This window comes from Pleurodeles waltl, chromosome 7 (genome assembly GCF_031143425.1).
Source record: "Pleurodeles waltl isolate 20211129_DDA chromosome 7, aPleWal1.hap1.20221129, whole genome shotgun sequence".
Taxonomy (NCBI): Eukaryota; Metazoa; Chordata; class Amphibia; order Caudata; family Salamandridae; genus Pleurodeles; species Pleurodeles waltl.
The window spans coordinates 191443853-191458343 of record NC_090446.1 but is presented as its reverse complement, the minus strand read 5'-3'; the positions used below and the strand labels follow the sequence as shown (position 1 = coordinate 191458343).

At 45.3% G+C, this 14491-nt stretch overlaps 1 protein-coding gene across 1 annotated transcript; it reads left to right on the top strand.

The window, feature by feature from the left end:
- Nucleotides 1-412: 412 nt before the first annotated feature.
- Nucleotides 413-2368, top strand: LOC138247221 (P2Y purinoceptor 1-like). Its single transcript, XM_069201952.1, has one exon. The coding sequence runs from the start codon at nt 876-878 to the stop codon at nt 1944-1946; it is 1071 nt and encodes a 356-aa protein (XP_069058053.1). The 5' UTR covers nt 413-875; the 3' UTR covers nt 1947-2368.
- Nucleotides 2369-14491: the final 12123 nt, after the last annotated feature.

Sequence of the window (14491 nt, the reverse complement as noted above, 5' to 3'; positions counted from 1 at the left end):
ATTGGCCTAAAACGAGTCCTGATGTGTAATAAAATATCATAAAGGGACGCGTTAGCAGCTCTTCCGTCCAATACCACAAAGAGCCCTTACTGATCCAGATACCACTTCCTCGTTGGCAACAATGTTGACCAACACCTCTCCTAACTCCGCTGGTTCTATATCCTGAGCTAAGTGTTTCACTTGTATTGAAGAGAAACCACGTGACTCACAGAGAAGCTGGCGAATGGATTCATTCCTTCCTTATGACGTATTGCTGATGTGGTTTTTGATTCAGGTTTGACAGGAGTGCAGGAGGAAGGGCGTAGAAACCAGACTGGACTCTGCTCCAGGTCGAAACATAGAACACCCTGTTGATATTCTGTGCCAAAAGATAAGGCCTTAATGCTGTTCAGTGTTCTTCCAGTGACAGGGAGGGACGTGCCTCACGCGTGCAGAACGGAGCGCAGAATGAAAAGGCCCGAGAAGAGAATAAACACAGTAAAACTTCGTGGCTGGAGAGTAAATACTGGGCTGTGCAAATTATAAATATAATACTGGGAAATGCGAGGAAACGTTTCTGAACTTAAAGCATGATAGAGCGCCGAAAAATTATACAACGGAACGAATCAACACTGGATTTATGAGACATCTCACGACTGGTGAAACGAAATACTTGCAATTTTTAAAGCTGCTGTGGGCAAAAAAGGCTCTCTGGAATGCTCCCACAGTGTGGAAAGCTCAAAATGAAATGTTATGTTTAAAGGGCTGAGCAAAATCATAACATTTATTCTAGAGAGCAGTCATGGTTAGGAGAATCGTGGAGTAAATACATATTTTTGTTCCATGCTTCAGCGGGGAGGGAGGCTGCATGGTCGTGGACACATTTTATTGCAACGATGGACATCGAAGAACCAATAGATTCGCCTCTCATTTCATTGGACTCCAACTACAGCCTACAGGGATGCCAGGTAAATAAGGGCTTCACCTACCGCTACCTGCCTACTGTATATTTGACTGTGTGCCTGGTTGGGATCCTCGCCAACGGATTGGGCTTGTGGAATTTGTGTACAAACTGGAAAAAGTGGAACGGCCTTAATGTGCTGGTGTGTAACCTCGGAGTCGCTGACTTGCTCTATGTCATCACCCTCCCCTTCCTGGCTTCCTATTATATCAATGGGGGCAAATGGACATTTGGCCTGGAATTCTGCCGGTTGACGCGCTGCCTCTTCAATGCAAACCTCTACGCCAGCATTGGGTTCTTGACCTGCATCAGTATCCAGCGCTACCTTGGCATCGTCCATCCAATGAGAATGATCGGCCGGTTACACACCAAACGATGCTCTCTCTTCGTCAGCGCTGCGGTGTGGGCCTGGGTGCTTATTCAGATCTTTCCTGATTTGCTGTTTTCAAAAAGCAACGAGAACGCCACCCACTGCTATGATTCCACTGGCAATGAGAGTCTTGACAAATACTTGCCTTATAGTTTCACCGTAATGGTTACAGGATTTGCAGTGCCATTTCTCGTCATTCTTGGATGCTACTCGCATGTTCTGGTTGTTTTGGCAAAGAACCAAAGTGTGGATGCAACTCTAAAGAGAAGAAGCATAAAACTTGTTGTCATAGTTATGGTTTTGTTCTCAGTCTGTTTCTTTCCATACCACTTGTTTCGTAACCTTAATCTGCTGGCCAGGCGCTGGCATCTTCGAGGGACCTGCACAAGAACGTCAAAGAACATTTATCTAGCCTACCAGTTGACCCGCGGCATGGCCTGCATGAACAGTGCCATCAACCCCTTGGTCTATCTGGTGACCAACGAGAACTTTGTGATGAAGTTCAGAACTTTGAGCAAAAGGGCATGGCAGTCGTTCTCGGACATGCAAACTGGTAGACTCAGAAAGCAGTATGACCGAAAGAAATTGAACATTATTTCTTGCGAAGAACGCTGCGAGGACTCAGGGTTTCTTTGATATATTGCCACCCAATAAGAACCCAATTAAATATTCAGGTATTTGATATGTTAAATAAAAGCCATTCGAGTGTTCAAATCATATTTTGCATTTAACTATTTGCTCAATTAATGAGTTGCCCAGTTGACAGCAAGGTGCATTAGCATCCTTTGGAAGAACTGAGATTTTTTTCTTTTAGATCTACCTTATCAGGCTATTCCTTTTCTCAGGTTGTATCACGCGATGGTTATATTCTTGCTATTTATTACTGTATTGTTGTGTTAAAAATCAAAAAGGGTTCCATAAAACTTATCTTCAAGGAGTATATGGCAGATCCCTTTGTATGTCAACACTGCGTTGAGTAATATTTATAAACCAAAAGTATTTCGTTTAAGTAAGTTATGGGTTTTATTAGGTAGAACATTTAATACGAGTAGGAAAGAACGTTCTCAAGTTGTATGATTGTGTATATCTGACAAACAGTAAAAGTTTCTTTCTTTTACAGTTGCCATTTTTATGTGCAATTACGACGCCAAAAATGTAATTCTATTGTAACATGTTTTATTTACATACTCTGATAGGTAAGCACCTCAACTGTGATGAATGAGAACAGGTACCATAAATGATCCTTTGGTGAACCCTTACTTTGTGATCCCACTTTCTTTTATGCCAGGGTATGTGATGGATTACTGGTAGTTATTTCTCCGAGCAGAATATTTACTTAGGCATTAATGTACTATAGAACTAAAAACTCTTTAAGGCGGAACCGTACGGAACAACGAGTCCGAAACAACGATGTCGTTTACATCGCAAGCGGAACAACGCTTGTCGGAACAACGCAGGGCTTTTTCTCTGCCTTATCCACACATGTGCTGAACGACGCACATGCGAGGTTAAGCCAGAGAAAAAGGGGGAGCACATCGGTAGAGGACGAGGTCAGGCAAGTGGGGCTGGGGCAGGGTTGGAGGAGTTGGGCCATTTTTTTTAAGGGGCAGGTGTGGGGGGTCGGAGTAGTTATGCCTTTAGGGCAGGGGTGGGGGTTGGAGTAGTTATGTTTTAAGGGTAGGTGAGGGGATCGGATTGGTAGTGCTTTTAGGGCAGGTGGTGGGGGTCGGGATACTTGTGTTTTTAGGGCTAGTGGGGGGTCGGGTTGTTATATTTTTAGGGTGGGTGGGGGGTCGGGGTAGTAGTGTTTTTAGGGGGGGTACTTGTGTTTTTGGGGCAGGTGGGGGGGTAGTTATGTTTTTAGGGCAGGTGGGGGGTTAGGTAGTTGTGTTTTTTGGGGCGGGTGATAGGTGGTCAGGGTAGTTGTGTTTTTAAGGCAGAGGTTGCGTAGTTATGTTTTTAGGGCAGGTGGGGGGCTCAGGGTAGTAGTGTTTTTGGGGCAGGTAGGGGAGGGGTAGTTGTGATTTTACGCCGGGGGTCAGATAGTTAAGTTTTTAGGGCTGCTGGTGCCATTTTCTTTAAGGGGGCAGGGTAGGGGGTTGGATAGTTATGTTTTCAGGCGGGTGGTGGGGGGTCAGGGTAGTTATGTTTTTAGGGCTGGTGTGCCATTTTTTTTAAGGGGGCAGGGTAGGGAGTTGGGTAGTTATGTTTTCAGGCGGGTGGTGGGGGTCAGGGTAGTTATGTTTTTAGGGCAGGTAGTGGGGGTTGGGGTAGTTATGTTTTTTAGGGCAGGTGGGGGTCAGGTTAGTAGTGTTTTTAGGGGAGGTGGGAGTAGTTGTGTTTTTAAGGCTGTTGGGGGTGTTGGGTGGTTATGTTTTTAGGGCAGGTGGTGGGGGGTCGGTAGTTCTGTTTTTTGGGCGGGTGGTGCCATTTTTTAAGGGGTGGGTGTTTGGGTAGTTTAGTTTTTAGGGCAAGTGTTGGGGCTTCGGGGAAATATGTTTTTTTATACCGGGTGGCGGGGGTCGGAGTAGTTATGGTTTTAGGGTGGATGGGGAGTCGGGGTAGTTATATTTTTAGGGCAATGGGGAGGTCAGGGTAGTAGTGTTTTTAGGGCAGGTAGGGGAGGGGTAGTTGTTTTTTTAGGGCGGGGTTGGGTAGCTATGTTTTTAGGGCAGGTGGTGCAATTTTTGGGGAGCTTGGGGTAGTTATGTTTTTAGGGCGGTTGAGGGTTGGGGTAGTATTTTTTTTAGGTTGGATGGGGTAGTTGTGTTTTTAGGGCATGTGGGGGAGGGGTCGAACAGTTATGTCTTTAGGGCAGGTGGTGAGGGTCGGGTAGTTATTTTCTTAGGGTGGGTGCGGCCATTTTTTTAAGGGGCAGAGTTGAGTGAGTCGGAGTAGTTATGGTTTTAGGGTGGGTGGGGAGTCGAGATAGTTATATTTTTAGGGCGATGGGGAGGTCGGGGTAGTAGTGTTTTTAGGGCGGGTAGGGGAGGGGTAGTTGTTTCTTAGGGTGGGGTTGAGGTAGTTATGTTTTTAGGGCGGGTGAGGGTTGGGGTGGTAGTTTTTTTAGGTTGGATGGGGTAGTTGAGTTTTTAGGGCATGTGGGGGAGGGTTCGGGTAGGTATGTCTTTAGGGCAGGTGGTGAGGGTCGGGTAGTTATGTTTTTAGGGTGGGTGCTGCCATTTTTTTAAGGGGCAGAGTTGGGTGAGTCGGGGTAGTTATGTTTTTAGGGCAGGTGGTGGGAGGTCGGGGTAATTATGTTTTTAGGGCGGGTGGTGGGGGGTCGTGGTAGTTATGTTTTTTAGAGCGGGTGGTGGGGGGTCGGGTAGGTATGTTTTTAGGGCGGGTGGCGGGTGTCTGAGTAGTTATGGTTTTAGGGTGGGTGGGGAGTCGGGGTCGTTATATTTTTAGGGTGATGGGGAGGTCGAGTAGTAGTGTTTTTAGGGGGGTGGGGCGGGTTAGTTGTGTTTTTAGGGCAGGGTTGGGTAGCTATGTTTTTAGGGCAGGTGGTGTCATTTTTTGGGGGTGTGGGGTAGTTATGTTTTTAGGGTGGGGTGTTGGGATAGTAGTTTTTTTAGGTTGGATGTGGTAGTTGTGTTTTTAGGGCATGTGAGGGAGGGGTCGGGAAGTTATGTCTTTAGGGCAGGTGGTGAGGGTCGGTTAGTTATGTTTTTAGAGTGGGTGCTGCCATTTCTTTAAGGGGCAGAGTTGGGTGAGTCAGGTAGTTGTGTTTTTAGGGCAGGTGGTGGGGGGTCGGGGTAATTATGTTTTTAGGGTGGGTGGTGGGGGTTCAGGGTAGGTATGTTTTTTAGAGCGGGTGGTGGGGGGTCGGGTAGTCATGTTTTTTAGGGCAGTGGTGGGGGGTCAGGGCAGTTATGTTTTTTAGGGTGGGTGAGGGGTCAGGTAGTAGTGTTTTTAGGGCACATAGGGTTTTGGGGTAGTAGTGTTTTTAGGGGGTTGGTGGGGTCGGGGTAGCTGTGTTTTTTAGGGCAGGGTCGGGTAGTTATCTTTTTTAGGGTAGGTGGTGGGGGGGTCAGGGTACTTGTGTTTTTAGGGCAGGTGGGGGGTCAGGCTAGTTGCGTTTTTAGGGTGGGTGGGGGTCAGGATAGTTGTGTTTTTAGGGCGGGGTCAGGTAGTTATGTTTTTAGTGCAGGCGGGCGGGTGGCATGCTAGAACCACACATGCCTTTACGAGGCATGCTTTTACAACGAAAAATAGTTGTAAAGGCATGCGTGTTAAAGGCATGTGTGGAAAAAACGCAGCTGTTGTTCTGAGCGCGTTGTTCAGCCATGCGTGGTTTGCACGTTAGTTATTCCATCAGACATTCCTTTAAGGACCTCCTGAAGAAGGTGTTAACAGCGGTTAATTATCTGCCCTACAATTATGGACCTGAACCAAAGGCTCTGATTCACTGAGCCAACCTCAGCATCCTATACAGTGGGTTAACATTGGTTTATACCCTCCTCGTGGCATTGGCTGCCCCCCGTGGGAGGGGCCCTAAGTGGTTGATAAGGAATGAAGGGTCTGGTAAACATAAGAATGCCATCTGCGAGGTACTGAGTTGCAGTGCTACCTATGTATTATTATAGAAATTGAGTCAATAATGAAGTAGGCTTGGGTAGAGCATTCCTTTGTTACCAGCAGATGATCAATCCAAAGAGGGCAGTGAATGAATCGGCATAGAGATTGACATATTTTATCACCCAGAAGTAACAATTTCTGTAAATGGCCAGAGATTGATTATACATCTATCAGACTACTTCCTCTACTTTGATTTCAGTGCCTAAGACTTTAAAGATTAAGTGAACATAAAATATTGTACTTACTTGCTGCCATCTTTGTGCAGTTGTGCGTTAGTCAGTTTGTGCTGGTCGGTGGACATGTTCCGCCTGGTTCCTCTGGCATGCGTGCCCTGGTATCATCTCCCATTCCAGTCAAGCCATGAATACTTACAATGCATGACGTCTCCTTTCGTTAATACCACCTCATCTTTCCTGTTCACCCTTCCTTCCTCCTTCTACTGCAACCTATTTTCTCCACCCGCTCCACAGTTGACAACCATAACCAGTTCCCAACAGCAGCTCCATTGTAGAAATGAGTGTTCTATTCTCGTGGCTCCTTCCTCATTCCCTCTCTTTTGGTTCCTCCTTTGCACTTTCCTTTCACATCCTGAGATGGTCAAAAAGGAGCAGAAAGCATGGTAGATTGGATGCCAAGTGGTCTCCCTTGTTGAGTGGTGTGTGTTGGTTGGGCTGTGTGTATGGTTGGCGGCTGATGTGATGTTCTGTGTATTCACAGATGCTTGCAGTAATGTTGATTGGTCTTCTTATTTGCAAGTACATATCACGTATGCCAATGGCTGCATAAATGTTGCATGAAATCTGCATAGTTGTATCCACTACATAAAAGCCAAACCTTCTATGTTTGGCAATGTTCGTATGAATTTGACCTTGAATCGGTACACCTTCGAACCTTGGGTTGCGTGCGTTTTGTTGGTCATCAGGTTATGATTTATATGTGTACTAAGTGAACTTTACTTTGCTAATTAATTCCTGAAGACTTCAAGATTATTTATTGCAAGTCTCTGTTTCAGGAATTTGAACAAAAATCAAATTCATCATCATAGGGCTGAGGTGTGACTTCTCAAGTGACACCCAGGGCAGGACCAGGACAGACCATAGGCCCCGGCACCAAAACAAAAGTGGTCCCTTTGGTGAATTAGCTAAAAAGTTGCTTACACTTGCATGCTATTAGCAACATATGCATTTGTGCTTGCTGCAGGCAATGTTTGTGGTAACAATAAAAACAGTCCCACAAACAGAAAAAAATTATCCAGCTACTAACTCGCCAGAGAACCTCTTTTGGCACTGCGTGAGCACCCTGTGGACCTCTCCATCCCTGGTGATAACAGATTTCTAAAATCTTGCTGGTCTTGAGGAGCTAAGATAGTAATTTTCTAGATTCTGAGCCCACATGCCCCGTAAGCACGTAGGTTTAATTTAGATTCAGACCAAGAGTATAATGGAGTGATTTCATCCAGTTTTGCAGTTACATAAAGATAGCTCTAGCTTATTAGGAATTTGGATTCTCCCTTGCCTTAAGCTTTTAATACAAGAAAAAGGGGCAAATCTTGTGGAAAAATAATTTTCCAGTTTTTTCTTTCTCACAACTACAAACGGAGAACCAGTCTTGTTTAAAATATCGGTAGTTGAGTCAAGGAGTTAAAAGATATGGGGCCAGATGTATCAAAGGATTTCGCATTCACAAACGGTGCAAATCAGTAAATTCCACCATTTGCGAATTCAAAATCACCTTCCACGATGTATGAAAGGCATTCGCAGTGCAATACAACGTATGAAGCATTCGCAAATTGCGATTAGTCACAAAATGGGTTTTTGCACGTGCAATTTACCACAAATTGAAATCAGGTGGTAAACAGGTGCAACCTATATAAAAAGGTCCAGAGTGCATCAGCCCTTTTCAACAATGGCTGCACTCTACATCATGGCGAGCAGGATGAGGATCCTAGCAGGTTTGAGGAGAGGGAGGAAGAGACAGAAGCACATTTTTAGAGTGCGCATTACCCTATTTGATCAGACAGAGGAGGGATTTTTGACAAGTACAGGTTGAACTCTGCCATTATACCTGACCTAATAGCTGATTTACAACCACTACTTCATTGTCACACACACAGAACCAATGTCATACCCACTCATGTGCAGGTATTATGCTCCCTGCACCTCTTAGCCTCAGGAAGCTATTAAGGCGTCATTGCAGCAGCTGGAGGTGTATCACAAAGTGTGCTTTCACGCTTCTTTAATGCATTCCTAAATTCTATGTAGACAAAACTACATCTGCACATAAAATTCCCCAACACCCCACAGGATTTACAAAAAACAAAATAAGATTTCTATCAAGAAGCCCAATTTCCACACGTCATTGGCTGCTTTGAGGGGACACCAGTAGCAATCTGTCCACCATCTGCAACAGAGTACGTATATAGGAATAGGAAAAGCACACATTAAATGAACATCCAGCTCATATGCACTTCCTCCAACATTATAACTGATCTTGTGGCCAGATACCCTGGTAGCACACATGATTCTATACATCTCCAGACACAGTGGAATACAAACAAGACTACTTGCTGTGAATTTGGTGAAGAACACCTACTTGGTAAAGGAACAGTGAACAATGTCACATGACATTTAGGTGAAGTCATAGATATCAAAAATCTCATATTGCACTCCTGTCATTCTAGGAGACAGTGCATATGCAGTGCGGTCCTACGTCTTGACACCCTACCTCAATCCTGCCACACCAAGTGAAAGGAGGGCACACAGGAGGACATGAGGCATGATTGAAAGGATCTTCGGCATGCTGAAGAGTCGTTTCTGATGCCTGCTTAAGAGTGGGGGTGCACTGCAATACAGTCCGGAGGCCACCTGCAAGATCGTGGCCACATGTGCAATGTTGCACAACATCGCAACAACAATAGGCATACCAGTCGAACCCACAGAGACGGACTCCGATGAGGATGATGATCTCTTGCCATCCCCTCACCCAGCAAACAGAACCAGAGCAGCAGAGAGCAGGCAAAGACGTGCTGAGTTTACAGGCAACTATTTCAGATGTAAGTAATGACAACACCACTTCTACTTTCGTTTATTGTTGTAGGTATCATATTTATTGCCTTTACTTCAGTACATGTATGTGACAATAGGCCATAGGTAATCAAAAGACACAATTAGGTCCCAGTTACAGTGTGAAACTATTAACATCATAGTATCAGTGCATTGCTACATAATATGCAAGGCTCTGAACTTCTCAACATTACTTTTTACGTCCACACACTCCACTTGAACACTCAGTAGGCTCAGTGGCACCTCTTGTTGGGTGTTCAGAGGCAAAACTGTATTTGGAACTACGTCGCCTAGGATCCATCACAGGGGCTCTGATACTGCTGAGGCTAGAGAGCTCCTCACTATCCCCTCCACCAAGATCGCTGTTTGCAGCATTCGGGGCGGTCTGCATTGTCTCCAATTCAGTGGTGACTTGCACCAACCCTGGTGCAACATCTGACTGCAATGTGCCATTTCACTTGCATGCCCACAGCACGTTGTGACAGCAAAGCAGTAGTGTTAGTGAGCCGATTGACAGATCTGCTGAACCCATGCAACCTACCTATCAATTGGTGAGGGTGCCTATTTGGGTGACATGCTCCTGCTGCAGTATGGTGCAGAGTTCCTTAATGGCATTTTTCATCTCACTTAGGTGTTTTGCTGTAGCTTGCTGCCCCTCATGCAGCTTCCACATGTTGTGATTGAGAGACACCAACTGTCTGTGCATTAATCTCATGTGTTTACATTGCAGGTGCTGCATTTTCAGCATGGATCCCTCAAGACCACAGAACAGTGATGGACCCTCACCTTCCTTTGTGCTCTGTCCGCCTTCTTCACGGCACCTCCTGAGGGGAGTAGACTGACGCTGGAACAGGGACTGCTGTCTGTTGGTGCTTTTACACTCTAAAGGTGGTGTGGGTACATCTTCCTGCAATTCATCGGAGTCCAGTGTAAACTCAGGGAGGGGTAGCACTCTTGCCCTGCGGCTGGTTGGTGCTGGTATGATGGACTCACTGGTGTTTGAATCTGACTGTGGCTGACTTTCGTCATTCCCCCCTTTTCCACTTTCTGCTGCGTCAGGGCCTGTGACATCCGCAAAAACATTGCGCGGCATGTCATTCTTGATGTTCACCTTGCATTTGTGTTCTTACAGTTACTTTCATTATAAACATTTCCCCCGGCATGTTGTCTCTGATTGTCTGTTGTGTTGTTTCTCTGTTTGGTTTTGCACTTTACTGCTGTATAGGTAGTAAATGCACTTTGGGGTCTGAACTAGCACTTCCATAAGGCATTGTTGTGTTGAATGGAATATGTGGCATGGACTATTTCTCAGAGTGTATAGTACCATTGCAATGTTCTATGGGACATTTGTACATGCACATATGGTGATTCAAATCATTACTGCCCTTACCTTTGCTGGTGCCTGTGTTCCTGAGGTGTCAATGTCAGTGACACCACCTACTGCTTCAGGCAGCAGTGTTGACTCCACCATGTCTTCCAAGGGGGTGGATGGTGTCTGGATGATGGTCGTCCACCAGTGCTCCTTGTTTCCTTCAGCCTGCTTACTACAATTTATTTGACATGTGATTGCAGGTCATACCAGCACTTGCTTATCTCCTCGATTGAACGCTGCACAACACCCACTGTGCAAACTTTGTTCTGGATGTCAGTCCACATTTTCCTCTTTTCACTTTCTAGGACCTGTAGTGAGAGTTTGCCAAATATCTGGTCATGGTTCTTGACCACCTCTTCTGTGAGCACCACTAATTCCTGCTCACTGAATTTTAATTTTCTTTTTCTCCCTCCTGTGTGCCTTCCTTTTACTTTTCCAGCAGTGGCCATTGTGTTCTCCTTGCCCTGGCTGACTCTCCTGCGTGCCTCCCTGGTGCTGTGCTGGGTCTCTCTGCTTACTCCTGTGGCTCAGGCTTCTGGAAACAGCATGCACTGACTCACTTCCTAGTTGTGATGTCACCATGCTGCTCCAGAATACAAAATCACAGTTTGCGATTTCCAAATACCAATTCGCTATTTTACCGAATAGCTATTTGATATGCACTATTTGTGATTGTGAATTTTAAGAAATTACAAAAAATTCAGCAATGGTGTCGTTACATGGCATTTTGTGAATCCCAGTTATCGATTCGGTAAAAATCGCTAGTTAATATTCGCAAATGCGAACATTCATACATCTGGTCAATGGTGTCTAGGGTCCAAAAAGACCTTTCTCTACGCCTTACTGCACCCTGTAAGTACTCCACAGAGTCCCAGATTTACGAATATTTGACACAATGCAGCACAGCAACTGAAGCTGCTGTGCTGACTTGTATCAAAGGTAGAGAGACAAAAATGCACCTCATCTATTGAGATATGGTGCTTTTTTCTCTCCCCTAGAGTGCTGCCGCTCTTTTGACTCCCATGCACCAACGGACCCACCCTTGCACCATAGTGCAAGGAAGTATGCAATCTCTAAAGCTTAGGTTTTTTACTGGAAGTTGACCCGTCTTTTACAAAAAACTATCATTTAATAGTGTTTCCATCAAGCATGTGTGCTGTAGAAAGCAGCACACATGCAAAGTTGGAAAAAAATGAAACATTTCTCCTCGTTACTCCTGCCTCGAGGAGGCGTAAGGTTTTGGCATAAATCCCTGTTTATGAATGTTAGCAGGTAGGGATTTATAATAAACTCATGGGCTGTTGCGTGGAAAAGCCCATGTAACACACATGGAACTTTCCCTTGATGCAGGGATTGCAAATCATTTGTGTTAATTTGAAGTTTGACACTAAATCCCACCAAGCACTCTGTGCCAGGCTTGCATCAGGTTTGTGACACAAACCTCAAGCAAAACATTAGTAAATCTGGGCCCTGGTGCCATGAGGCAAAAAGATTGAAGAAGGACAAGTCAACTGGTACTGACTGTGAGAGGGAAAACCCAAAAGTGCATAATTTTTCTTAAATCTCATTCTCCCAAGTATATCATCTGATAATGTTCGGAATTGAAATGAATTGCAAAGCTGGCACACACTTATAGTGATCAGGAACATTTTCATGCGACTTTGTGCTTTGGTGAAGTCATGATCTTTAAGGGTAGCATGGGAGAGAGGGCTGTACCGGGTTGCTGTCTTGAATTCAGGGGACAAGATGGAACAATAATTCTGCCTCAATTTGCATATATTGTCTGGATTACTTGTGCATGTTTGTTAGAAATGGGGTCTTTGGTTGGCAGTCAGGTTACCCCCTGTCCCAGCAAGGACCCTCACTCTAGTCAGCGTAAAAGAGAATCACCCTCAGCTAAGCCCTGCTTACCCCCTTGGTAGCTTGGCACGAGCAGTAGGCTTAACTTCACCATGCTAGGTGTAAATTATCTGTAATAACACACAGTAACTTAATGAAAACATTACAAAATGACTAAACACAGGTTTAGAAAATATAGAAAATATTTATCTAAACACAACAAGACCAAAACGACAAAAAGCCACCGTACACAAGTCAAGTTATCACTAAAAATGCAAAAAGAATCTCCATGTAATTTTAAACACAACGCTAACACTGTTTGCGTGAAAATGTACCTTGGGTGTGTCAAAAATAACCTGTGCGGGCGATTATGCGTCAAAGGGGCTTGCGATGCGTTGATTTCACTCACAAGTGAGACCTTACGTCATTTCACCTTTAGTCGGGTCGGTCCGCAGGACAGCGATGCGTTGATCTGGCCAGCACTCTTGGGTCCCGATAGGCCTTGCATCGTTTTTACACACCCAGTGGTATTTGCATCAGAAATCCAGCCGCAAGATGATCCGAAAACCACGCAGCGTGGATTGCGATCACACCAGCCTCCGTCAGCAATGCTGCTCGTCGTTTCTCCAGCTGCAGGCGTCGATCTTTCAGTCGCGTTGCAGGCAAGAATTGATTTTCAGCTGCGAAGCTGGCGGAGTGTCAGTTTTTCAGCCGCAGGTCGGAGTTGCGTCGATCTTTTCCCCGCACAGCGGTCGGTGCGTGGCGTTCTCACTCTTGGTCTGCCAGCTTCTCCTTTTAGGGTCCCAGGAATTGGATGGGCACCACTTAGCAATGTAGGAGTCTCAGCAGAGACTCCAGGTGCTGGCAGAGAGAAGTCTTTGCTGCCCCTGAGACTTCAAATAACAGAAGGCAAGCTCTAAATCAAGCCCTTGGAGAGTTCTTCACAAGAAGAAAGACAACACAAAGTCCAGTCTTTGTCCTCTAGCACAGGCAGAATCAGCAACTGCAGGATAGTTCCACAAAGCACAGGCAGGGCAGCTCTTCTTCCTCAGCTCTTCAGCTCTTCTACAGGCAGAGGTTCCTCTTGGTTTCCAGAAGTGTTCTAAAGTCTGTGGTTTTGGGTGTCCCTATTATACCAATTTTGCCCTTTGAAGTAGGCTTACTTCAAAGCAAAGTCTCTCTTAATTTTGAAATCCTGCCTTGCCAGGCAAGGCCCCAGACACACACCAGCGGGTTGGAGACTGCATTGTGAGAGGGCAGGCACAGCCCCTTCAGGTGTGAGTGCCCACTCCTCCCCTCCCTCCTAGCATAGATGGCTCATCAGGAAATGCAGACTATACCCCAGTTCCCTTTGTGTCAGTGTCTAGTGAGAGGTGCAACCAGCCCAACTGTCAGACTTAGCCAGACAGGGAATCCACAAACAGGCAGAGTCACAGAAATGGTATAAGCAAGAAAATGCTCACTTTCTAAAAGTGGCATTTTCAAACACACAATCTTAAAATCAACTTTACTAAAATATATATTTGTAAATTGTGAGCTCAAAGACCCCAAACTCCACATGTCTATCCGCTCTCAAAGGGAATCTACACTTTAATCAGATTTAAAGGTAGTCCCCATGTTAACCTATGAGAGGGACAGGCCTTGCTACAGTGAAAAACAAATTCAGCCATATTTCACAGTCAGGACATATAAAACACATTACTATATGTCCTAACTTAGCCATACACTGCACCCTGCCCTTGGGGCTACCTAGGGCCTACCGTAGGGGTGTTTACATGTAAGAAAAGGGAAGGATTAGGTCTGGCAAGTGGGTATACTTGCCAAGTCGAATTTACTGTAAAAACTGCACCCTCAGACACTGCAGTGGCAGGTCTGACACATGATTACAGAGCTACGTATGTGGGTGACACAACCAGTGCTACAGGCCCACTAGTAGCATTTGACTTTCAGGCCCTGGGCACGTCTAGTACACTTTACTAGGGACTTACTAGTAAATCAAATATGCCAATAAAGGATATGCCAATTACATACACATTTTGTGAAGGAGCACTTGCACTTTAGCACTGGTTAGCAGTGGTAAAGTGCCCAGAGTAACACAAATAGCAAAAACAGAGTCCAGTACACATGAACAACCTGGGAATCAGAGGCAAAAAGTTAAGGGAGTCCACGCCAAGGATGAAAAGTCTAACAGTGCTATTTTAAAAAAAAAGTCAAACCGGAGAAAAAATCAAGGGTGCAATCTTCTAGATACTAGAGGTGGTCTACATGACCCTCCTATGCCTCGTAATCATCCCATTCCTTACAAATGAGACTGACTTGTTGCTGCT